General features: G+C 38.7%; 1 protein-coding gene across 16 annotated transcripts in view; it reads right to left on the minus strand.

Annotated features, from left to right (window-relative positions):
• PLCB4 (phospholipase C beta 4) overlaps positions 1-25,701 on the minus strand; it is a 399,612-nt gene that overhangs the window by 37,737 nt on the left and 336,174 nt on the right. For all 16 annotated transcript variants that reach the window (XM_077115609.1, XM_077115566.1, XM_077115557.1 and 13 more), the window contains 5 exons: positions 24,583-24,685; positions 23,217-23,381; positions 20,898-21,102; positions 2,957-3,045; positions 1,655-1,805 (listed from right to left, as the gene is read on the minus strand). In XM_077115609.1, the coding sequence (XP_076971724.1) occupies positions 1,655-1,805; positions 2,957-3,045; positions 20,898-21,102; positions 23,217-23,381; positions 24,583-24,685 (713 nt within the window). The remainder of the gene's footprint in view (positions 1-1,654; positions 1,806-2,956; positions 3,046-20,897; positions 21,103-23,216; positions 23,382-24,582; positions 24,686-25,701) is intronic.

A 25,701-nucleotide genomic window follows, 5' to 3' on the forward strand; every position in this document is an offset into this window, starting at 1 on the left:
TCTCCTAGGTTGCCTTCTCTTGGCTCCTCCACCTTCTTTTTTCAGTTCACGCCAGATCTACGTTATAAAGCCTCAAGACTCCTCAACTGGCATCTCATCCATGAGTCTTCTACTGGAATTAACCTCTATCCCCACCCATTTCTGAGTAGTCAGCCCCACTGCACATTGTCTAGACCAGCTGTTTGGTGGCCATTTGCAAACCCTGAAGGTATGGAGACACTTCTTGCACAAGTTGGTACCCTGACTTAGAGTAGGCTCCCAAGATTCCTGAACAAAGGGCCAAAAGGAAACAGAAGACCCTCTTTCTTTGGGTGTCAGTTAAGAAGACTACATTGGAAGTGATAGCTGCCTAACTCTTTCAAATGCAGCCCTGTGTAGGAGTAGGGTAAGGCAGTGCTGAACACAAGCACATTTTCTTGTAGAACTAGGGTTATTTTTTGTTCTCCGTAAGCTGGCCACACTATAATTATTGATGTTTTCATGTACTCGTGAGTGTAGTATAAGAACTTTAACTGGACAGAAATCTCTCCCATTTTCCACTGTCTATCTCTAAGAGTGGCTAATGTTAATAATGACCAATCCTGGTGACAAATGCCCAAAGTCTGTATCATTACCTTGCTTCGCGTTCTTTTCCAGGGAAGAACAGAAAAACAGCTGCTGGCAAAGTATAAAGTGGGCTACTTATGTGCAGTCTCATTTTCTAATTTGTTTCATAAGGTTCAATGCACATTGAGTTTCCTGCTAAATTATTATGCTGCTTTGGTTTGGGAAAACCTGTCATTTCTTACCTTAAAGGCAGCATTCTGTGTACTTAAGTGTATGAACAACTTGATTTCCTTACACCAAGGACAATAAGTGCATAAAAATGGAAAATGTATATAGTAAGTAAAAAGCTACTAGGAGAAAAAGAAATTCTTACCAAAGTGCTTTGTAAATGATTCATGTTCAAGGAGGGTATTAAAAATATTTAATTACCATTATGGGATGGGTGCCATCCAATCAGAATGGGGTCCTGGCTAATTAAAATGAAAGCTAACTTTAATCAACCTGTCCATTTTTTCTACTATATACTGGCTGAATATTAGTATATGGGAACACAATGATTTGTGAGGCTATCTCTTAAGACCTTTTGTTTCATCCACAGACAACCACATGGAATTGGCCTACAAATGTCCACCTGATAATTTTATGTCCTCAGAGATGTTAAATATCTGCATAAGGGGGAAGTTATCAATTAAGGAATAATGACTCTGTGGTTCCTGAGCCCATTTCCTGTCCAGATGGATGCTAAAGGCCGGAGCTGTAGCACAGTGGTGGTGAATGAGCGCACATGACTATAAGAAAGTTTTATTCCATAAAGGGCAGCAAATGTAAACATTTTTGAAAACTATGGCTACTGGACCCAGCGTAAGTGATGTGCAGGGCTGGTTCATCTAGCGGATGAAACACAGATGGCTCAGGGAAATTAAGCAGTTTGTCAACCCATAAAAAAACATGCTTTTATAGGATAATGAAAATTATCATAGGATAATGAAAATTTTATAGGATAATGAAAATTGGCAAAATTAATAATCCTAAGCACCTTCCTCAAAGACGCTTCAGAAAGCATCTATAATTGCTAGATGGATAAAAAGCCCAAATGCCATTCCCCTACCTTTCCTGGCTTCCACGCCAGACGCCAGGGCAGCCGTGGTGGTTGGTCTCAGCTCAGAGCTGGTCTGTGGTGTCACACTGGCTTTAGCAGTGTTGGCCTTTCCTTTCTTGTCGTTCTTGGAAGTGTCACTGGGCACATCGGCAATGTCACTCTGGAACAAAAAGAGTGATACAGACCCAAATGAATGCTGCCTCCAGGTCATATATCTTGTGTGTCCTTTGTTTTACTTACTCCAGATCCTCTGCACCTCTCAACTTCTTCCCTTCCCCTTCCCAGACTTCTCCTCTCCGGACAGATCTCTGCCTGGCAGGAGTAGAGGCTGGGTAGCAGCCTCAGTTGTGAGGCAAAAGATCAGCCCAGGAAAGCAGGTCTGGCCACTTCACAAGCAGAGCACACCTCCTCTATTTCTAGCTACTGGAGAAACTGCTGCTTCCACTTCAAACTGTAGGAGTTTGGTAAAGGAAACATTTAAAGGCAAAACAAAGAAAAAACCTAAGTCTGCACCAGAATGGAAAAGGCTGGGATGCAAGGCTGGTAAAATAAAAAGAAACATCAATAAATACTATTTTCATCAATTCACTGTTTTGGGTTACCTGGAAAGGTAGAATAATGTTCCCCACAAGGGCATGTTCAAGTTCTAACTCCTGGTCCTGGGGCTGTGAACTCATCTGTTAATAGGGTCTCTGAAGACCCTAAGATGAGGGCAAACTGAATGGCGGTGGGCCTTAATCCAGTTTGTCTGGAGTCCTTATAAGTAAAGGAAGTTTGGACATGGAGATAAGTCACATGAGGAGACAAAGGAAACAGATGGCCAGGTGACAAAGGCAGAGACTGACCATCACATACTTCAGAGAATGCATGGCCTGGAGAGAACTTGATCTTGGATTTCCAGCCTCCAGAGTGTGAGTCAGTAAATTCAAGTTTAAGCCAACAAGTTCGTGGTATTCTCTTACAGCTGCCCTAGCAAACTAAGACAGCTGGTATTCAGCGCATCACAGGAAAGCCAGTATTTCACACTTTCTAAAAGCATCATGGGTATTTTCCATTTCGTTTCTATGGGACAGGAGTTAAGCCACTGGTGATGAAGCAGGTTCTCAGAGTGTGGCCACATCCTATAAGATGTGCAACAGTACTGTAGACCCTTGAAACCGTTGGTTGAACTGATAAGTTCAGTAGAAAAAAAAAAACCCTTTAAACTTGTTATGTTTATTTACTATTTTGTTTTCCTTTTGTAATTGCCGTTTTATAACTAACCCTCCCTGTCCCCAGTGTGGCCGTCTTTAATCGACCTTGTCTACTCACAGTTTCAATGCCCATGGCTCTCATTTGGTCTGCTCTCTTCTCTGTAATTGAGAGAAATTTCTTTGGGTCTGACAGAGCATCCACAATATCTGGAAGAAAATAACCAAGCTGTTAGTTTGCTGTTTTACTGAAAACATCCCCAAACACTCCGCTAATAAATGACTCATAATCCTGGATGTGTCCTATGCTTTCTGATGAGCCTCTCCTTTTAGAACATGAGATGAGGCTGGGGAAGCCAAGCTAGAAGTAGAAAACAGAAAATAAGTAAAGGCAGGGATTAGTGGCTTCTTGATTTTATCTATCTTTCCCTTCAGTGTTTTCTTAAACAAAGAAGATGGCATAACAGGGCAGACAAAGCAATTGCATGGGATTTTGACTCTTTATTTACTTGTTGACTTTGAGCAAGCAGATTAATGTTCCCAGCCTCTGTTTCTTCATCTGAAAATGAGGGCTGATGCCACCCTCTCTGAAGGGCTGTATATATATTTATCAGAGGCTGGTATGGTAATCCCAGCAGCTAGAACAGGAAGTGATAGTACAAGAAGTACTGCTGTTACTAGCACTGATCATATGAATAGTGGGGTTTGATATTGATTTATTGCGGGGGGTTTTATGTTAATAATAGTGGTGATGAAGTTGATTGCACCTAGGATTGAAGAGACTCCTGCTAGGTGGAGTGAGAAGATGGTTAGATCTACGGATGCTCCTGATATAAATATATATAAGTACTTGAAACACAGCAGTTACTACACTAACTCATTTTTAAAAACCAAAGACTAATACATATCTGAAGCCAATTTTGCTTCCATGACAGATAAATATGAAATACTCCTCCAGTGCTTTCTCTATGTCTTGTGCTTAAAAAATTGTAAATATTTCATCTTTTAATACAACATCATTTGAAGGGCTCTGAGTGCTTTCAGTTTCACATAATTCTATGCAATTTACCAACACTATGGAAGGAATAATTATTCTCATTAACCCAGTACATATAGTTTATAAATTTTAAAAGTTTTATGAGTTTATCAGTTTTCTCCAAGCAGATTCATCTTCATAATTATCCTTAAGATAATGTTTTCAGTTAATTTTTTGTTTCTGTTTTACAATAGAAAACAATATATACAAATGGGAAAACTTTCAAATATATAAAATGAAAAAGTCTTCCGGAAATCCCCCACACAGTAGGAAACTATTTTCATCCATTTCTCGTTATCACTCTAAATGTTTTTTTAAACTCCAGATGAGTCGATAATTTTGTTCAGCTTTTTTTTTTAACTTCATATCTTTTAGAAACCCTTCCATATCAGCATTATAGGTCTACCGCATCATTTTTAATAGCTGCCTTAAATATTCCATTTTATGAATGGCTATAATTTCTTTAATGAGTTCCCTATTGATAGACAGTATTTTGCTTCCAGTACTTTGCTATTATAGTGTTGCAGTGAACATCTCAAAGTTTATCTTTGTATACGTCTATAGGATAAATTCCTAGAAATTAAAACAATCAATAAGTATATTTATCCTCTGATAATGAGTGCCAAATTGCCCTCCACAGAGGTTGCATCCATTTATTCTTCTAGCCTTGGTTTATGAGAAGTCTGTTTCTAGCTATCAGTTGTGCTCCCCTAAGAATTCTTTGCCTCATGATAGATAGGAAAAAAATTAGTCCTCAAATCCAGCTCAGGAAAAAAAATAAAACCGCTATTTTTGGGAAGTCAACTTTATAAGAACTTACATCTTAATCCTTATTAAATCTAAAACATACATGAACCTGGAGATAACAGTAAAATAAATCCCCACATACTGATGATACAGATTCAACAATTACCTTTTGTCACATTTCATTTATCTATCCAGTCTTCTCTTCTTTTTCTCACCTCTCTCCTGAAATAACTTATAGCAAATTCTAGACTTCATAATATTTCATTTCTAATTACTTCTCTATACATCTCCAGAAGAGAAGGGCATTTTCCTTCAGAACTAATACCATACCAACAAAACTGGCAATAACTCCCTGCTACCATATAAAGTACAGTGCACATTAACATTTCCCCTATTTATAGTTTGACTCAAGATACAAAGTCCACCCCATGTGAAGATCATGTTGCTTCCATCTATTTTAATCTAGAATAGTCCCTCCTATGACTTATTTTTCATAATGCACAGACTCATTGAAGGGATTGGTCAGTTGTCCTGTAAGATGTCCCACATTCTGAATTTATCTCAATGTTTCCTTGTGTCATTTAGATGTCAGTATTGAGCTTTCCTGTACGAATACTACATGGGAGGTCCTGAGACCGTATGGGCCACATGGCACATGGCGTTTGTCTGTCACGTGGTGCTGAGCTCATTGGGGGAGCTCAGGAGGCGGCAACGTGCTCTCTGCATTGTAGAAGCTGCTTTTGTCACTTCACAACCAGCGAGTGATCCTCGGAGCGGTGTTTTGGCAGCTAACACCACACTTAGCGACACCAAGTCCTCTCCTCAGGCGACTGGGTCTGGGGAGGCACAGGTCCGCTTCCATTTCATGGTGAGGACAAATGAAATTCAGATGGTTCCTCCTATGCCAATTCAGCTGCTTCCCACTAAGAATCCCTACGCTCTGTGGTCCCTGGTCACTTCTCCTGTACTGGATGCTATGCTAGGAACCCCACATGGACTTTCTCATTAAATCATCAGAACGCCAAGAAGCAGTAATTGCTAGCCTCCTTTCAATATGCAGTAAAACTTTGGCTCAAAAAGGCTACGAAATGCAATTATAGAATTTGTCCCCACTGGATTTTGAGCCCAGCTGCCAACTCTAGCTCCTAAATGCCTCTTTCTTCCACTGACCCCACTGTTATGGTGGAAACTGAGGCTTAAACCATACCTGCCGGACTCTGTGGCCTTCCCAAGAGAAGACCTGCCCCGGCCAAGCCTCCCGGCACATTCCCCACTTTAGATCCTATTTGGGCTTCCCACAGGCATGTTTCAGGGAATGACCCACAGGGCTGGCTTCTCAGGAAACAAATACTTATCTTTAATGACAGACATTCAGTTTTGGAAACTGAAGAGTATATATGGCATTTTTGAAGGAAAAATGGTAGCCCTTCGAGTAGGAATAACATACAATATTAACATTTTAATTACTTGAAATCCATTATAAAACCAACATAGCAAGACAATAAAATGAAATTATTCAGAATCCTTCCATCCTTACCAAGCTATTTTCATTTTTGTGTATGCTTCTTAATTTTTCAACATGAATACTTACTTTCCGCAATATTCTTAAAATCACACAATCTATTTTTTCACTGATTATTAGGTTTCATCATATCTGTACAGTTCTGAAAATAATTTTTAGGGCTTGTATACATATTTTTTTAGGGAATGAACTTCCATTGAGTTTATAAACCAAGCTATTCTCCATGGTACACACGTAGATTTTCTTTTTCAATTTTTCGATAACTCTGTAAGGAATACCTTAGTGTAAAAAACTATTTCTTCAATGTTTTATTTTATTGGAAAATGGCAGCTCAGGTATATAATACAAACAACCTATATGCGTTATGGGCATTCCTAACCAATTTGGTTCTTAAGCTTTAAAATAGTTACTGAAGAATAATTAATGCACTGAATGAGCATTAAGAAAATAAAGCAGAATTAAGAGGGCAACAAAGGCAACTGTAAATACGATTACCAACGGTGATCAAGAAAAAAACACTCTGCTGCTTAAATGGTGAGCTCCACATCTTCCCTACAGTCAGGAGCTCAACTGCACGGCAGGCTTTATAATTGTTTAGGAGGAGGATCCATAGCAGCCCTTGGAGACTTCCCAAGGTGCTGTCCCAGCTCGACTTTGGAAAGACCTCATATAGAATCCAGAGGTAGTGTCTTGGTCTAAGACCCTAAGGCTGAGACTATTCAATTCTGAACAAGTTGGTTCTCCATATTGTTCTGTGTTATTTAGTCACGCTGGCTGGGTGTTCTTGTCAGCCATCTGCTCCAGGATTATGCAGCTGCAGTCAACATTATACAGTGAAATAAGATGCTACAGAAGATACAGAGTGGCTGGGAGGCTGGCCTGCTGGACAACCTGGAGGAATCACGCTGTCTGGGACTCTGGCCCCAGGCGCCATTCTGCAGGTCACTGGGTCACAGATGGTGTCCTCACACGGAGAGAGTCACGTGAAGCAGGGAGGAGAGGATAATAAAGACTTTCATTGAATAAAAAAATAAGACAGTATAAGATTTACTCATTAGTTGGACATTATTATTTATATCTACTCTCAATTACCAATAGTAACATTTGCCAATAGTAAATCCCAGATCCTGAAAACCTCTCTTGTTATCTGGTATGAAATGAGAGCTTATTTGCAGTTACATGGCTTTAACATTTTTTTTCTATAAGTGTTTTTAAATAGACAAATTACAACAAGAGTACCCAAATTATAAATAAGGCTTGTTCAAATTAAATCTCACAGGACAAAAAGGAGATTATGAATGATTTAAATGCTTTGGACAAGGCCTAGGTTGGCAAGTTATTTGAAATGGATGCTCTTCAAATTTCAAATAAGTCATATACTTCTAGGATGCCTGATTTTGCCATGCAATGGCAGGTGTTTATTCCACAGCTGGATGTATAGATCAGCTGCACATCTGGGACAGCGCCATCAAAGCTTTCTACAAAGAGCAAAAGGCTCAGGATTACGGAGCCATGACTTGTATTGGCCTCTTTCAAGGCCTGCAGAGAAATTTTCTATTTAAATCGGCCTTTTCTCTGGCCAAACACATGTACACCCGAGTTATTGTTTCTTAAAAAGTGCTGCACATCAGAACAAGGCAACTGATTTTTTAATAACCATATTTAAAGCAATATACAACCAGAGAATGAGAAGCTGTACCTCAATTATCTCATACCTATATACTTGTATAACTATCTGAAAATTTCGTTTTTCCTTGCCTTGGCTCAGAAAAAGGGATTTGAGGAAAGGGGCAAATAAATTTGGTATATTCTTGGCTGAAGTTTTGTATATTCAAGTAAAGTTGGTGTATTCCTTTGGTGCCAATTTGTCATTGCCCTGGGCTTCTTCCCTCTTTTTTGGGGAATACAACAGCAGGTTATTTCCCATTAGACACAGCGTTCTGCAGGATGAGCTATTGTAGCAAGAATTAATTTTAAATGCTGATCAACAGTCATCAGCATGTGACTGTGCCTTCCTAGGGACTAACCACATGGTGTACATGTGTCAGGGCAGAGATGTGTGCATGCAAATGCTTGTCTCTGCAGTACTCATGAGGGTGAGCTACAATTTCCTAGGTAGTTGGAGTCCACAGCAGGGGATCCAGAACGTTTCTAAAAAAAAAAGAGAAGCCAGTCTGCTTTGCATCATTTGCTCCTTTCTTTTAGACTTAATGGAAGTTGCGCTTATCTGTATTTTTAAGAGTAGTGTTTATTTCTGGATTTAGTGCCATTTCTGAAAGGCTGGCCTCTCTTAGTGAAGATTTTCCATGTATTCTCTGTTATTCCCTTCTTCCTTCCTGCCCATCCTTCCTCACTTCAGTATAGAGCAGAAAGCATTAATTTAGGTGCCTCTAAGAACTGATGATAGTGATTCCTTAGTACAGACTTTCAGATTCTTAGTGATTTTTCAGGAGAATCAGTTGTTTGTTTTCTAACCACTATGTTTCAAGGCATTTGAATGTCTTGATGGTAGGGGTCAGCCATGCTCCCCGATTCCCCCACCCAACCCTGTACGTTCACTCCTGGCCCAGGTTCCTTGATGCTCCTCACAAATCTGTTTTTAACTTATTAAGAGGTAGGAGGAGCAGAAAAATACTGCCCCCTGCCATGGGCTGTAAAGCAAGGCTAAGAAAGAAAGGTCAACAAATCTCATAGCTACAATTTTGGATTAGACCTTTTAGCTTTGACCACATGAGCGAGCAGTTTCCAAACTGCATTTCCTGGAGTACTAGAAGATACAATAAGTGGTCAGGGCAAAGAAGGCTGTGCTCAAAAGGTGAGAAGTTATCCTGTTCAACCCCTTAGAAGGTCATGGTTCACCTCGAGGAACTAAGCAACAAAAACTAAATTTGCTCCACTGAGTAATTCCAGTGGATTTGCCAAGATCCATCTTGCCCCTCTCCCTCTAGAGAATTTCTTCTTGGAGTTTCACGAATGTCTGTGGTTCTGAAATGGCCACAAAAATGGATATTATGGCTATGAGGAAAATCACTTTTTAACAAATATTTAATCGAGTGAATGTTTGGCATTTAGCATCCACGAAGGACAGGATAAGGTGGAACCACTTTAAACTGTGTTGGGGAGGACTGAGATTATGCCTCAGGAATGGCGTCCTAAGGACGTGTGCCCATCTCCTGGAAACATCTGATGTAAGGAACAGCCAACTCTGTGCAGGGCTTGGGAAACAAATCGGTAAAGATGCTGGGCAGAGTAAACTGGGCAGCCTGGGGTAGAGCTTTAATCCTAAGGGAGGCCAGAAAGGGGGGATGTCCAAACAACCAAAGAGAAGACAAAATTCATGGTCACAGAAACAGAGATAAGCACCACCCAAGGAACAGAGTGCCGAGAGCAAACAGCTCAGAGTAGCATTTAAATGTAATGTTGAGTTTTCAAATAATCTGAAAGCCTAGTCGCAACTCTATTATTTGTTTACCTCCCCACCATTCAATATCAATAAAAGAAACACAAATGAAAAAACTATCAAAGCAACAGTGGGCAGGAAAAGAGAAATACAGAAGCTCATTTGATCATTATTAGCCCTGGGAATTGATTCCTGCTACCAACAGCAGTGGTACTAGTGATAAAGCCTTCATGGGTAACCGCCAGCGTCACAGGCATTGGCACCTACAGATAACACAGCAAAGATTTTCCTATCCTGCAAGCCTCAGCTGGATTTGGCAAAGGAAGAAACTTCAGCATCCAAGCCAGTACCTCCATTGTGTGCATGTGTGTGTGTGTGTGTGTGTGCACGCAAAGATAAGCAAAGGATGTGAGAATCTGTCAACAAGAGACTGGCCCTATAAGAAATATTAAAGGGAGTCCTGTCAGCTGAACACAAAAGACTGGAAAGGAAGTTCTGGAGGAGGTTACAAAATTGAAGAGTACCAGTAAACTCAATTTAAAGGATAAAAAAAGAAAGAGGGAAAAGAATATATAGAGCTGACAAATGAAAACTCAAGGATAAGAAGGTGGAGTCAAGAATTGCATTTACAGTAATAATTCTGAACATTAATGGACTAAACTCACCAATTAAAAGATACAGATTTTGTCAGAATGGATTAAAAAATATAATTCACCCATACGCTCTTTACAAGAGCTTCATTTTAGACTCAAGGATACAAATAGATTGAAAGTGAAAGGAAGGAAAAAAATGTTCTATGCAAGCTGCAATCAAAAGAAAGCAGGAGTAGCCATACTAACATTGGACAAAAAGACTTAAAATAAAAGACGTTATAAGAGACAAAGAAGGATACAAAATATTAATAAAAGGGACAATTCACCAAGAAAAAAATAACAATCATAAGTGTTTATGCTCCCAATCAAGGAGTTCCAAAGACATGAAGCAAACATAGGCAAAACTGAAGGGAACTATAGATGTGTCAACAATAACAGTGGGAGATTTCAATACACCATTCTCCACTATAGATAACCAGACAGAGGATCAACAAGGAAACAGAAAACATAAACAATGAAATTAATGAGTAAGATCTGACAGACATATAGATTGTTAAACCCCAAGACACCAGGATATACATTCTTTTCTAATGCCCATGGAACAGTCTCCAGGATAGAGGATATGTTGGGTCACAAAATAGGTCTTTATATATATAAGAAGATTGAAATTATCCACAGAACTTTCTCTGACACAATGGAATGAAGCTGGAATGAATAATCACCAAAGAACCAGAATTTTCATAAATATATGGAGATGAAACAACACGCTCTTAAATAATCAGTGAGTCAAATAAGAAATTGCTAGAGAAAGTGGTAACTATCTGGAGACAAATAAAAATGAGAATACAACATATCAGAACTTATGTGATACAACAAAGGCAGTGCTGAGAGGGAAATTCATTGCCCTAAATTTTATATATACATAAAAAAAGAAAAAGAAAAAATTGGAGTTAATTCCTTACCTGGAGAAATTAAAGAAAGAAGAGCAAACTAACCTCAAAGAAAATAGACAAAGAGAAATAACAAAGATTAAAGCAGAAATAAATGAATTGGAGAATGAAAACAATAGAAAGAATCAACAAAACCAAAAGTTGGTTCTTTGAGAAAACCAATAAAATTGATAGACCCCCTAACTAGGTTGACAAAGAAAAAAAGAGAGGATGCAAATAAACAAAATCAGAAAGCAGAAGGGGTCGTGATCACGGATTCTGAAAAAAGTAAAAATATCACCAGAGGATACTATGAAAACTATACACCAACAAACCTGACAACTTAGATAAAATGGACAAATTCCTAGAAACACACAAACTACCGTTACTGACTCGAGAAGAAATAGAAGATCTCAACAAACCAATTACAAATAAAGAGATTCAATCATTCATCAAAAATCTTCCTACAAAGGAAAACCCAGGACCAGACAGCTTCATAGGGGAATTTTATCAAACGTTCCAAAAAGAACTAACACTAATCCTGTTCAAACTCTTCCAAAAAATTGGGGAAAAAGGAACACCACTTATTTCATTTTATGAAGCTAATATCACTCTAGTACCCAAACCATATAAAGACACTAGAGAAAGGAAAACTACAGAATAATTCTCATAATGAACATAGATGCAAAAATTCTCAAGAAAATACTAGCAAATCAGATACAATGACACATTAAAAGAATTACATATCATGACCAAACCGGGTTTATACCAGGAATGAAAGGATAGTTCGACACAAGAAAAATAATCAATGAAATACAGCACATTAACAAATCAAAAGGGAGAAACCACATGATCATATTGATTGATGCTGAAAAAGCATTTAACAAAATTCAGCATCTATTTCTGATAAAAACATTTCAAAATTATGAATCAAAGGAAACGCCTCAATATCATAAAGGGCATATATTAAAAAAAACATTGCCGACTTCATACTTAATGGTGAGAGATTCAAAGCATTCTCCCTAAAATCAGGAACAAGACAAGGATGTCCAGTGTCACTACTCTTACTCAACGTTGTATTGGAAGTCCTAGCTAGAGCAATCAGCCAAGAAAAAGAAACAAAAGGCATTCAAATAGGATAGGAACAAATAAAAGTTTCATTGTTTGCAGATGACATGATCCTATACTTAGAAACCCCTAAGAAATCTACGACAAAGCTACTTGAGTTAATAAACAAATTCTGCAAACTGTACAAGATGAATGTACAAAAATCAGCAATGTTTCTAAATCAAGTAATGACCTAACAGAGGAGACAACTAAGGAAAAAATTCCATTAAAAAATAGCAACCAAAAAATTAAGTGTCTAAGAGTAAGCTTAGCCAGGGATATCAAGGACTTGTACACAGAAAACTATAAAACATTGCCAAAAGAAATTAAAAATGATCTAAATAGATGGAAAGGCATTCTGTGCTCATGGACAGGAAGGGTGAATGTTGTTGAGATGTCAATTCTACTCAAATTGATCTACAGACTCAATATAATACCAATCAAAATCCCAACAAACTACTTTGAAGACTTGGAAAAGCTAGTTAACAAATGTATTTGGAAGGGAAAGAGACCCTGAATAGCTAAAATTTCCTAAAAAGGAAGAGTGAAGTGGAAGGACTATCACTTCCCGACTTTAAAGCTTATTGTAAAAAGCCACAGTGGTCAAAACATTATGGTACTGGCACAAAGACAGAAGTAGTGACCAGTGGAATTGAATTGAGAGTACAGAGACAGACCACAAAATCTATGGTCAACTGATCTTTTAGAAGTTCCCTAAATCCACTGAACTGGGACAAAATAGTCTTTTCAATCAATGGGTATGGGAGAACTAGACATCAATAGCCAAAAGAATGAAAGAGGACCCCTATCTTATACCCAATACAAAAATTAATTCAAAATGGATCAAAGACCTAAATATAAGAGCCAGTACCATAAAATTCTTAGAAGAAAATATAGGGAAACATATTGAGGACCTAGTAATAGGAGGTAGCTTCTTAAACTTTACACCCAAAGCACAAGCAACAAAAGAAAAAATAAATAAATGGGAATGCCTTAAAATCAAAAGCTCTTATGTGTCAAAGGACTTTGATCAATGGTGAAGAGGCAGCCAACTCAATGGGTGAAAATATTTGGAAACCACATATTGGATAAAGGTCTGCTATCCTGTGTACATCAAGAAATTATACAACTCAACAACAAAAGAACAACCCAATTATAAAATAGGCAAAAAACATGTATAGATGCTTTTCTGAAGAACAAAAACAAATGGGTAAAAAGCACATGACACAGAAATACCACTACTTGGCCTATACCCAGAAAAGCTGAAAGCAGTGACATGAGTAGACATTTACACACTGATGTTCACAGTAGCATTATTCACAATTGTCAAAAGAAGGAAACAATCCAAGTGCCCAACAGCAGATGAGTGGATAAAAAAAATGTAGCATATATCTTCAACAGAATATTATGCAGTAGTAAGATTAAATGAGGTCCTGAAGCATATGACAATGTGAATGAACCTTGAGGACATAATGCCGAGCAAAATAAGTCAGACACAAAAGGATAGAAACCATATGATTTTACTATTATGACTGTAAAGGTATCTCAGAGGTTTATACTGTAGAACACAGGGGACCTAGAGGAACACAAAAGCTATAGACCGGGAAAGATTACCCAGTGAGGTTGAAATTAAATGTAAGAAAATGGAAGTGATGTAACTAGTGGTGTCATAAGTAACACTGCCATATTGAAGGCAAATGGGATTGAAAGGGGGTATATAATGCCTTGCATCCCAGCAACTAATTCTACAATTATAAATATGTTCTCACATGAACTACTTCAAAGGTCTGATGTTGTACAAAGAGTCAATAATAGAGGGGGAAACTAAAATTGCATGCTATGGCCACGACAGGAAGACATCAACAGTACCACAGCGATACCGGGAGTAAATAATGCAGGGCAGGGATGGGGGGAAGAGGGTTGGGGGGCGGGATAAGAGACTTAGGGAAGTTTTGATTTGATATTTGGTGAGGCTGTGCTTATCAGTTCTTTGTCTCTTTAGACTAATGAAAATTTCCTAAAATTGATTGTGTTGCTGACTGTACAAAGAAGTTGGGACATGGTAAGACATGGTTTATTCTGGATATTATCCATGATGCCCAACGGATGGAGGGAGCTGAAGCACACAATGACTGAGATGCTGAAAGGTAAACTGAGATATATGCATACGAAGGAATATCAAACATTGATATATATGATGGAACATTGTATGGCTACAAAAGGAAAGACATTATGAGGTAGGCAATGAACTGAACTGAACTTGGAAAATGATATGTTGTACAAAAGAAGCTAGAAACAAATGAATGAATATTCTAAGGTCTCTTTCAGAAAATATTTTTAAGAAACTTGGAGCCTAGATTGTAAGCTCTTACAGCAGCTACACTTAGTCCAAAGTTGTAAGTGTACTTCTAGATTCTGAGACCCTGAGCTACCTGTATATGAGCTGGTACTTCCCTGGAACTTTGGGTACCTTTGTAACACCCAAGATTCAGAACTGGAATTCTGTAGCATTGAAAGTTAGCATTACTATATACAATAATAGCTAAAGTAACTGAAAAAGAAACCAGTCTTCAATTAGAGGTAAAAACGAAGCTCATCTGGCTGGGACTAAGGCAAACCAGAGTACAGGGTAAAAGATGATAGCACATGCACTCTAGACCTTCACGACCGTATGAGACCAAAGACAGAGAGGTTTATTGTGTCTAGAACCTAAATTTTCTGTAATAGATGATCTAAATCGACCTGTCTGGAAAGCTCATCTAAACAGCTCAAAGCTCATGGAGCCCAGAACAGGAACGAGGCCTCATGATTCTGTATAATTTAATGTAATAAACAGGATATGTCCCACCCTATGGCAGACTGATAATTAAAATGTATTCCTTGGAGGAACCAAAGAGAAAAATAGAACTATTAATGTTTCCCTTCTGGGAAATTTCTGATACCCTCTCAAACACTGGGGACTCCCAAGAAAATAGTCCAAGCCGTTGATTTTGAGGCTTTCCCTTCTGAAACGTATTCCTGTAGTGGAAAAGCTAAAACTATCTATAATGAGACTGAAGAATTCCTTCCAGGAAACCTCTTTTGTTTCAGCTGTGACCTCTCTCTCTAAGCCCAATCCTGCAGGGATCATCACCGCTCTCCCCACTATATGGATATGATATTCGGGGCGAGGGTGCCCCTGATGATGTGGGACACGACTCCCAGGGAAAAGTCTGGCTCTGGCACCATGGGATCAACAACGCCTTCCTGACTAAAAGGAGGAAAGAAAGTATAACAAAATAAGGCATCATTGGCTAAGAGAGTTTAAATAGTCAAGAGGCTGTTCTGGAAGCTACACTTATGCAGGATTCGGCTAGAGATTGCTAATTACCATCGTTTTGAAGCTCCCAATCCGTATGATTACCATCAACTCTTGAGAACACTGGGGCTCTATCTGAGACTGTATAAAAGTTTCATGCACTAAGGTTACTTTCCTGAAACCTATAAGCTTCAGAGGTTTCCTAAACCAGATAGATCCTGAAACCCAGAGGGACCAGCCTCTCCAAGATTAGCAACTAATAACATTCCCCTATCCTTTTGTGTCAACATCCCTTCTCAACATGAAAAAGTCAGAATAGGAATTGACTAATCTCTAGATTAAGAGACGGGTCAAAGGAGAGGGAGGAGTTGTAAGAGAGAAACAGTATTTAACAAACAAGTATGACTGCTGAATTACTATATTAATATTTATTTTAGTCACCAGTGTTTTGGAATAACTAGAAGGAAAAATCTGGAAAAAGTAGACTGGAAACCTCTAAATCCTGTTCTGTAATTCTTTGTTGAAATGTATTTTGAAAATTATTGCTTTTTCTTTCTTTTCTTTGTATATATATTTCACAATAAAAATCATTAGAAAAGAATTATGCGGCTAATAGGCTTATAGGATGAGCTGCTTTCATTTTCTTTATTTTTTCTGAATTTAAAAGTAAACACATATTTTCTAAAGTTTCTCTGCTATTTCCATATTGTCTTGCTGTTACACAAACATATGGCAAAATATTTTTTTTAATTTAAAGAAGTTATATATGCATATTTAAACTTAAACACTACAACAGTGATAAGTGGAGTCCCGCAATGCCAGGCCACCATCAGACAATGCATTCTCTGATGTCCCTGGAAGTTTCCAGTGCCAGGGACCAGTGCCACTCAACTCTCCCTTCCACCCTCAAACGGTTAACTACTATTAAAGCCGGGTGAGTATCCTTCCATATTTTCTTCTATGCTCTAAGAGATACATATGCACATATATAAGCAGACAGTTGTGAATTGTTTTTGTGGGTTTTTTCGTAAGTAATAACTGGATCATTTTACAATTTACTCTTTCTACTCAGCAATATATCACTGGCATCTTTCTATGACTTAACATTGAGATCCAAGTAATTATTTTTAATAGATGCATAGTATTCCATAACATGCCTGTAACATATTCAACCAGGTCCCAGCTGATATGACTGACATAAGTTATTTCTAATTTTTTTATATGAATAATGCTGCACGAACATTAGAGCATGAGTTTTCTGTTTGTGTTTAACAATTTGATCAAAGAAATGCATAGTTCCCTGGTGAAGTATGTGGTGAACAATTGTAACTGAGAACTAACAAATATAATTATAGCTAACTGAGCTGTGATCTACTTGTGTCTTTAAATTCCTGATACATTGTAATGTAACTGAGAGCTAATATGTGAAACTGTTATAATTCACTGAACTGTAACCCAAATATTTTCATACTTTACTTTGCTATGTAACTGAACAACCTTGTAATGATCTCGTGACTCCATACTTATCCCCTCCCTTACCTTGTTTAGTGACTTAGATGTCTCGTGATCATACTAGCAGCCCCCTTCATGTTTAGTAATGAAGAAACCTGACTCAATCCACCCTAATTCCTGGTCTGTCTTGCTAGACAATAAAGCTAGCTCTAACCAGAATTGGGCCACCTGACACGTGCAGTAGCCTGTACCTTCAGACATCGCTGTAATACTAAAAATCACACTCAGCATCATGTTAAGGCCACCGTTTCCTTACATGCATTCTATGACCAAGTATGTAAACAATCAGCATATGCTCAACAATTTGTCTCCAACCTCATCTCATCAAACCACTACCCATTACCATAAGCCCGCCTTTATAAAAGTGCTACACAACTGTCAGAGCCTCGCCAGTGTGGACAGATCTGAGTTCTCCTGACACTGCACATTGTAATGAAGCTCTTTCCCTCTTTGAAACCCCAGTGCCATCACTGACTGTTACACGTGTCAGCAGCATATCTGTGTTCTGACTGTGAACAACAATCAAGCTAGGACTGAATTAGCTTGGTTAGATGTAAGAGGTTTTACTTCTGTAAACGGATCTACACCTGTGGTGTGATTTCAAACAAGCTGCTCCCTCCCCCCTCCCACCCCAAAGCCTGAGGAGATATAGTTGACCAAATTACATTACGCCCTAAAATTAGGGAATTTTTTTTTAACATTTTTTATTGTGAGATACAACATATGCAAAGGAACAATAAATTTTTTAAAGTACATTTTAACAAGTAGCTATAGAACAGATTTCAAAGTTTGGTGTGGGTTACCGCAACAAAGTAAATGAACCCCAGTGAACCCTGGAGGTGTTGTATTGTGCAAAATAAGCCAGAAATACAAAAGAACAACTATGCTATGGTCTCTTTTAGAAAATACCTAAAAGAAAAAAACAGAGCCTAGGTTATAAGTTCTTACAGCAGTCACACTTAGTCTGGAGTTGTAAATGTATTTCTAGATTCTGCAATGCTGGCTATCTGTGTATAAGCTGGTCTTTCCCTGGAACTTCGGGTACCTCTGTGACACCTAAGACTCAGAGCCTGGGAGTGAGCATTGCTATACACAACAACTGCTAAATTAACTGAAAAAGAGGTGAGGCTCCAACTAGAGATAAAAATGAAGCTGATAAATCAGAATAGCAGGCAAAGGACAATAGTGTATATATTTCAGAGCTTCACCTACTGTATGAGACCAAAGGCAGAGAGGTTTACTGTGTCTAGAACCTAAATCTTCTGTAACACACACTCTAAATAGACCTTCTGGATGGCTCACGTAAACAATCCAAACACACAGAGCCTAGAACCGAACAAGGCCTGGTAATTGTGTAGCTTAATGGACGACCCAGAATCATCCCAGGCTATGGTGGGCTGATAATTAAAAAGTATTGATAGAGTCCCTTGAGGGACTGGAGAAAAACTATGGAAATACTACATGTTCCTATGTGGGAAACGCCTGGTGCTCTCTCAAACATTAGGGACTCTCAAGAAAATAAGCCAAGCCCTTGATTTTGAGGCTTGCCCTCATGAATATATTCTTTTTTAAGGGGGCAAAATCATTCAGTCAGAACAAAAAACCCCACTTACTATCACTGGGAGTTCTGAGGATGCTTTCTCGTACACGGACAGATCTTTTCTGTTTTAGCCCCAAATACCCTGTTTCCACCTCCTCAGAATGTTTGAACAAATCCAGCACTTTTCTCACTAACAGTTCTTTCTGGGCAGTGGACTTACGTGTGACCCTTATTTTATTCTTTGTGCTGTCAGAATCCCTCTCCAGAATGTACTTTAGCAATCCTGCCTTTATGAAATAGACCTGCTATAATATCTGCGGAATGAATGATGCATCTACATTATCTATCTTCAAATAAAATTCTGATGATGTACAGTCATGACATTTTTTTACCCTTCCAGAAAATGCTGTAGGATGAAGGTGCAGTTTCATTTGAACTTGTTCCTACAAAATCAAAGAGCAAATAGCAATGTTCTAGGGAAAAGAACTCTCTGTATCTCCTACCAGGTCAGCTCAATATACCAATGCTCAGATTTGAATGTGGGAGGCTCGATTCAGTGGTCTGATTTTCAGCACTGCAGTAGTGAAACGTGAGACATGACTGCATTGTATAAATTAAGGGGTTTAAAGAAGGGCAGAAATTAGGAAAAGAGTCAATTTTTACATTCATCATTGACAATCTTCAGCTAAGACCTTACACACCTCATGCCTGCTCTTGGGTTCTTTACACATAAATGGGATGACCAGAGAATTCTGAATAAACAGTAAGGCTAAGATGCCACCAGAGTCCCATCAGTGTTAATGCAGTACAAGGGTTTCAAAAGCTCTGTTAATCAGTAAGCGGCATGACACAGGGAAAAATACAAAACTATCTATCTTTAAAGATGAGTGGAGATGAAACTGGATCAGCTGGTAATAAACTAACTTATGCATACACATATTTCTCCAGAACAGATCTATAAACATCAATGAACATTCTGAACAACTTCACATTTTTACTCTATTTATATAGAGTGTTTGGAATAAAGTAGAAGCTCAGTGAACTATTTTTTTCCCCTTTTCTATTCAAATGACTCATTTTCCTGGAGTGAATTATAAAGAGTTTCATTGGAAATTTAACTCAGGCAGAGGCAAAACTTTTAAATTTTGCATCCTGTTTAGAGAACTATTTCTCAAATGTATTTATACATAAAGTCACATATGTGGGACAGAACTGACTTCACCTGTGGGGTTGTTCAGGAAAAGCAGGCAACCTTCGAGTTTGCTCTGGGGCTGTGTGCTCCTAAATACATCACCACAAGTCCCCTGTCCTACCACCTCCCTGCCCAGCTCCGTGGAATTTCCTCCCAGCCGCTCTCATTCACTCCTCTTTCTGTTACTATACGGTATGGCCTCTTACATGCTTCCTTCCTCATGAAAAGCAAAATGGAGGGAGGGAAAGAGGAAGGGGTCTTTACTATATATTTTGAGACTGAGAAATCTTTATGGTTTATTTTTTGATCCTGCAATTAGGTCATCCAAGTTGAGGATTAGTCGCAGAAAATCTGCCCTCCAGAGAAGCACTCGTTACAAAACAAACAACAAAATAAACCCAAACCTCCTAAACAAAATAATGACATGTTCTGGGACAAAACAGAAATTATACATACGTCTACGGATACACATGTGTATACATCTGTGAGCCCTTGCCATGTCACATTCTGTAATGATAAACACATCACAAGAACACGACGAGGGAAGCAGTGTTATTCCCTTGACTTTACAAGCAAGGAAAAGCACCTCACTTTTCCGAGGTCACCCAGCCAAGAGGTGAGAGTGAAGATTTGAACCCCAGGTTGATTTGATGCAATCACTATGCTGTGCTATTTCTTGAGGGTTCAGATAGGCTCTGCGAATACAGAGGATCTTTGTTTTCTTTCAGTATTCTTGGCTTGGTTGGGGATTATAAATTTGACACGTTTGGGTTTAAGGAAAACCCAGTGACTTGGTTCAGGGTCTGTGTCCTCTCACTGATGATCTTAGTGGTCCAAGCCAAAAATGGTCCCTATGGATTGATGCTGGAAATCAGGAATGCTGATAGCTGAATTCAATTAAAGTCATAGACGGGGTATCTGTGTTTCCGTATATTATGTCTTCTCTCCCCCTTTACTGTGTAAATCCGTCCTTCACAAAACATATTTACAAAACTGATAAACATAACATCATGATATTTGAGGACAGACGTTACTAGTATCCTAGATGTTTTCCAAGCGGCAAGGGTTAGGAGTACCAATAAACATATAACCAGACTTCATATTATTTTCATTTTGGAAGAAGTGTTTATAATCTTGTAAGTTGGGACTTTTTATATCGTATCCTATACTGACATGTTTAATTTACCTCCAAATCCATCAGGCACGTATGTTTTGAGCACGATATTACAGAAAATCGTTGGCAGTGATAATGGTTTATTTCCTTCGTTTCGCAGGGAGATGTGCCGATAGCCGGCCTGGAGGCCGTCCAGTGGAAGGATCCTCTGCCCGATGAGCCTGTTGTTATCGTCATACACGGCTATTCTCAGGACGGCCAAGTCAGGCAGGATCACCTGCACAAGAGGAACGGAGCTTATTTCAGTAAAAGGCCCCCCATCAATCTGCATCTCTAAAGTATCCTCTATAAGCTCCAGTGTCCAAATAAGAGAGAAAATGGGACTGGATTTCTTGGAAATCACCTCCTCAACAATGTTTGATGAAATGGATGTTCAAGATTACTTTCCAACCCACGTTGTTTTCCCCACTCCCATGCATGGCATCGGTGATTCCATGAGAAACGAAGTGACTTTCCCTAACCTCACAGATCGTCAGTGACAGCTCTGGGTCTGGGAATCCATCTCATCGTCTCTCTACCACCTGTGCTGCCTCTGACACCCAGCCACAGCTGGTTTTAAGACTGCAGAGAGTATCTCTGAAGAAACACTTTGTGTATAAAAGACAATTTACATATAAACTCAGATTCTCCCTGGGTCTTGCATTCCTCTGCTTCCATCACATTTTAGGATATTAAATATGACAAGGCAGTCAGACACATTAATATGCTTTGATCCCAACATATCTACACCTGCCATCCCTAAACTGAACAAATGGACAGATGGCAGAATTCCTATTCAGATATAAAATGGCAACATGATACAAGAAGGTTCAATATTTTTTAACGTTCTTTAACCAGAAATGTCTTCATTGGCCGAGAGCAACCAGGCCATCCCAGCTGCCTTGAGAATTGTGCTGAATCCTAGAAAAGGGACTGGTTGTCCATTCATGTCTAGAGCTTGTAATTAATTCTAACCTCTTGAATATGAAGAGGAGAAATCAAGCTAAAATTCAGGCATATTCACTCATTCTATTTTCCTCACATAGTGTAGGGTCTCGCCACTCTTTCCTCATGAGATTATGCAAAAAGTAATGACAATAACAACAAGAAAGAAAACAAAGTTAAAGAACTAGATATGAATGAAAGGCAATTTAACTTCTGGAGAACAGTGAAGGATCCAGAACTGATATCTTGTTTCTGGGGCCATGAATAGTACATAAAACAATTTCATACTTCAGGACTTTCCTTATTCATCAAAAAAACAAAGAATGCCTGCAGATGACCTTTTGCATTTTTAAAAATGTGTGTAAGGATTATTTATTCTGTTGTACTGCTGTACACTTCCTGCACTACCAACAAATCCAACTCAAACAGATTAGAAAAACCAGGGAAGAAACAGATAAATCACAGCCATGTATGTGATGATGGAGATGATGGTGGGTTCCATGGATAATGGTATTCACTTCATAAGTGACCCTCAATTTCGAAAGATCTTTTTCATCTAGTCTACACTTTAGTTTCCCCTAACCTGGGTTCTGGATGCCAGCTACTTTGAAGTGGATAACTCCTATGTTGTAAGATAAGCCAATTATTTGTGTTGCATGACACACAAATGGAACAGGAGTCCCTGGAAACCTGTGCCTAAGGGAATGAGTCATCATTTTAACCGGATAACACAAAAAAAGAGAAAAATGGAGACCATCTTGGATATAGCACTGCCAACACTGGAACTTTTTTAATATAACTTGAATGGACAAAAGAAAAACAAAGAGGAAAAATGATGAAGAGACCATAAACTGAATATTAGTGAAGACAACTGTGGTTGTTCTTAGGATTCAGTGTAGAACAGGAGAAAAAAAGACCCGAACAAAAGAAGAGCACATGAAGGACAGTGCCCCTGACGGTGACAGCTGCCATGCTTCCCAGAGGGCCAGCGCCACACCCACGGACCCGTGCAATAGCATTTCTTGACCTCAGTTCTCAGAGGAGAAGCATCTCACCTGTCCTCCTGGCTAAAGGAACAGTGCAAGGTTCCAGCCACTGCCAAGGCAGGGGAGAACTCTCCAACCTATGATGGAAACCGTCAGCTGGGATGCATCCTAAGCAGACTGCAAATCTGAGGTTTAGGCATTGCCATGTAGTTGGTGGACTCCTCCAAGGAAGAACGAGAGTCAAAAAGAAGAAAGACCAAACAGAAGATCCATTCTATGACAGCTACAGAGGTTATTCATCAGAGGGCAAAAAGAAGGCACGTGGGTTGGATAACTCGGTCCCTACACTGTGCGGTGTCTATGCAGTAAAGTGTGGGTCCCAAGTTAGTAGAGTGACTCTAACACATTGGAAATATCCCACCTTCCGAAATACGAAGGATTCTTCATTGTAAACCGGATTGAGGCCGTTGTTCATGACCATACGAGTTCGGAATTCTTTCCGTATAGTGTCAGTAGGCAACCCGTACATATCCACTTCTACATATGTGCCAATCTTCTTATCTGATAAGAACTGACCTGATATAACCTGCAGCAACACAGAAACAGAATATCAATGTAAATATCAGATTAGCAACAAAGAATAATCAAATCAGCAAAAAAAAAATCATTCACTTGAGGAAATTTCAATTATTTACAGAACTAATGCATTTGCACTTTATTAAACAAATACCTTATTCAGCAACACCATGTGCAAAAACCTGTTTGAAGCAGAGATTTTAACTTTGAGGACTGTGTAGTATAAAAAAAAAGGAAATTATAGAAGAATCATCTGATACAAAGAAATGATGATTACATCTATGAGATGAAGTGATAGGTTCAAATATGCCCTCCAACCTTCACAGCTCTGAAATTCAGTCATGCCAAATGTATGATCAAATTATTCTAAAAGCCTTGAAAAGAGACAGAATGATGCTAGAGAAATCCTGTTATTCTTTACTCCTACAGACACTGGCCAGCTATGACAATGTTATAGAATTTTAAAGATCAGTGTTACATTCTCATTATTTTAAAGCTATAGAGAGACTTTTTTCCAACTAGTTTCAAAGGACTATAGTCAGTTTTTTCAACATTGCCTAATAGCTAAACTGTGAGTTTTGACATAGAAGCTCATCTGTGAAACCATCACCACAATTAAGAAAACATTTCCATCACCCCCAAAGTTTCTTTGTGTCCTTTTGTAATCCATCCCTGTTCAGAGGCAACCACTGACCTACTTCCTGATACTACATTAGTTTGCCTTTTTTTGTTTGGTTTGGTTTTTGTTTTTTTTTTTGCATGCCCAGGCATTGGGAATTGAACCTGGGTCTCCAGCACGTCAGGCAAGAACTCTGCCACTGAGCCACCCTTGCTCACCCGAGTTTGCCTTTTCTAGAATTTAAAGCAAATAGAATCACACAGTATGTACTCTTTTTTTTGGCCTGGTTATCTCTCACTCAAAATACCTGTGAATTTTATTGGTGAAAAACAAATGTATCTCATAAGAAAAAAAGGGGGGGGGGCAGATTTTAAGTTGAAATTGTGAGCAACACATGGATCCTGCAACTTGGCATGAAATATTTTGTTGTGATTTCTTAAGACTTTCCCAGCATGATGGGAAATGGTCCCATTCATACAACTCTATAAAAGAGCAGAGCCATCCTGAGAGTTCTACCGGCTACATCACAGGGGATTTCCACAGGAAACTGAACGAAGACCAGACCATGCCATCATTCCCGTGGGGTCCGTACCTGCACCGAGCAAGTGGCTGCAATAACCCCGTCAACAGGGGTTTCTGAGAAGGGATCAAATGTTCGATCTGGCCGCCTCATGAAATCTGGTTTGAGAAGGTACCTGGTAGGATAAAAGTATAGAAAGACCTCATTTCATTAGGTGCTTTTTACAATAACTAAACCACCCACCTATTTGAGACACCAAATGCTTCCTTTCCCCTCCCTCTAACCCAGGAGTGAGGCTTTCAGGCAGAGGACTCTGTGTCTTGGCAAGAATGTGCTTGCACTCATGGACCAATCTCAGGAGCAGCAGCAGGGAAAAGGGAAAGCTCTCTACATCCTGGTTTCAGAGACATCAAGGTCTTTTTCCCATAGACCCCTGTGGATCCTTTTTCTTGAATGTAAAAAGTAACACACAAAGAATAATAACGAAAAAACCCATTATATTAGCCATGGTCATCAAAATATTTAAGCTATGAGATAGTCTACGTCATTACTAACTGTGCTTTTTATTATTGCATTGAATTATGACATCTAATGGTAGGTGTGATAGCTGTCACAATTTCTAAGTACTGATGTGCATGAGAATATGGAGAGATTTATAGTAAGTCATGAGAGATGAAAAGACCTGATCCATGCTGGTGACAGAATCACAAGTATTGCTAGTATCACTGCGGATTGTTGTTCACATTCACAAGGAAAATAAATGTTTGAAATGTCAGTTAGTGGTGGCTGAAAATAAAGATGGAATTATTTCCCCATTTCTAGCCATGGCAATTAGGCAATAAAATTAAAAAGCATCTTGATTGGAAAGGAAGAAGAGAAAGTATCTCATTTTTCAGATGATCTGAACTTATATACAGAAAATCCTAAGGAATTCACTAAAAACTGTTAGAACTAATGAGTTCAGCAAGATTACAGGATACAATGTACAAAATACCAACTGTATTTCCATACGACTGCAATGAACAGTACAAAAATGAAAATTAAGAATTGCATTTACAATAGCATCAAAAAAGAACAAAATACTTAGGAATAAGTTGACAAAGGAAATGCAAATCATATTCTGAGCAGACAAAGTGGTGGTGAAAGAAATTAAAGATCTAAATAAATGGAAATAATTTTCACGTTCATGGA

The sequence above is a fragment of the Tamandua tetradactyla genome, chromosome 1 (assembly GCF_023851605.1).
Source record: "Tamandua tetradactyla isolate mTamTet1 chromosome 1, mTamTet1.pri, whole genome shotgun sequence".
Classification (NCBI taxonomy): Eukaryota; Metazoa; Chordata; class Mammalia; order Pilosa; family Myrmecophagidae; genus Tamandua; species Tamandua tetradactyla.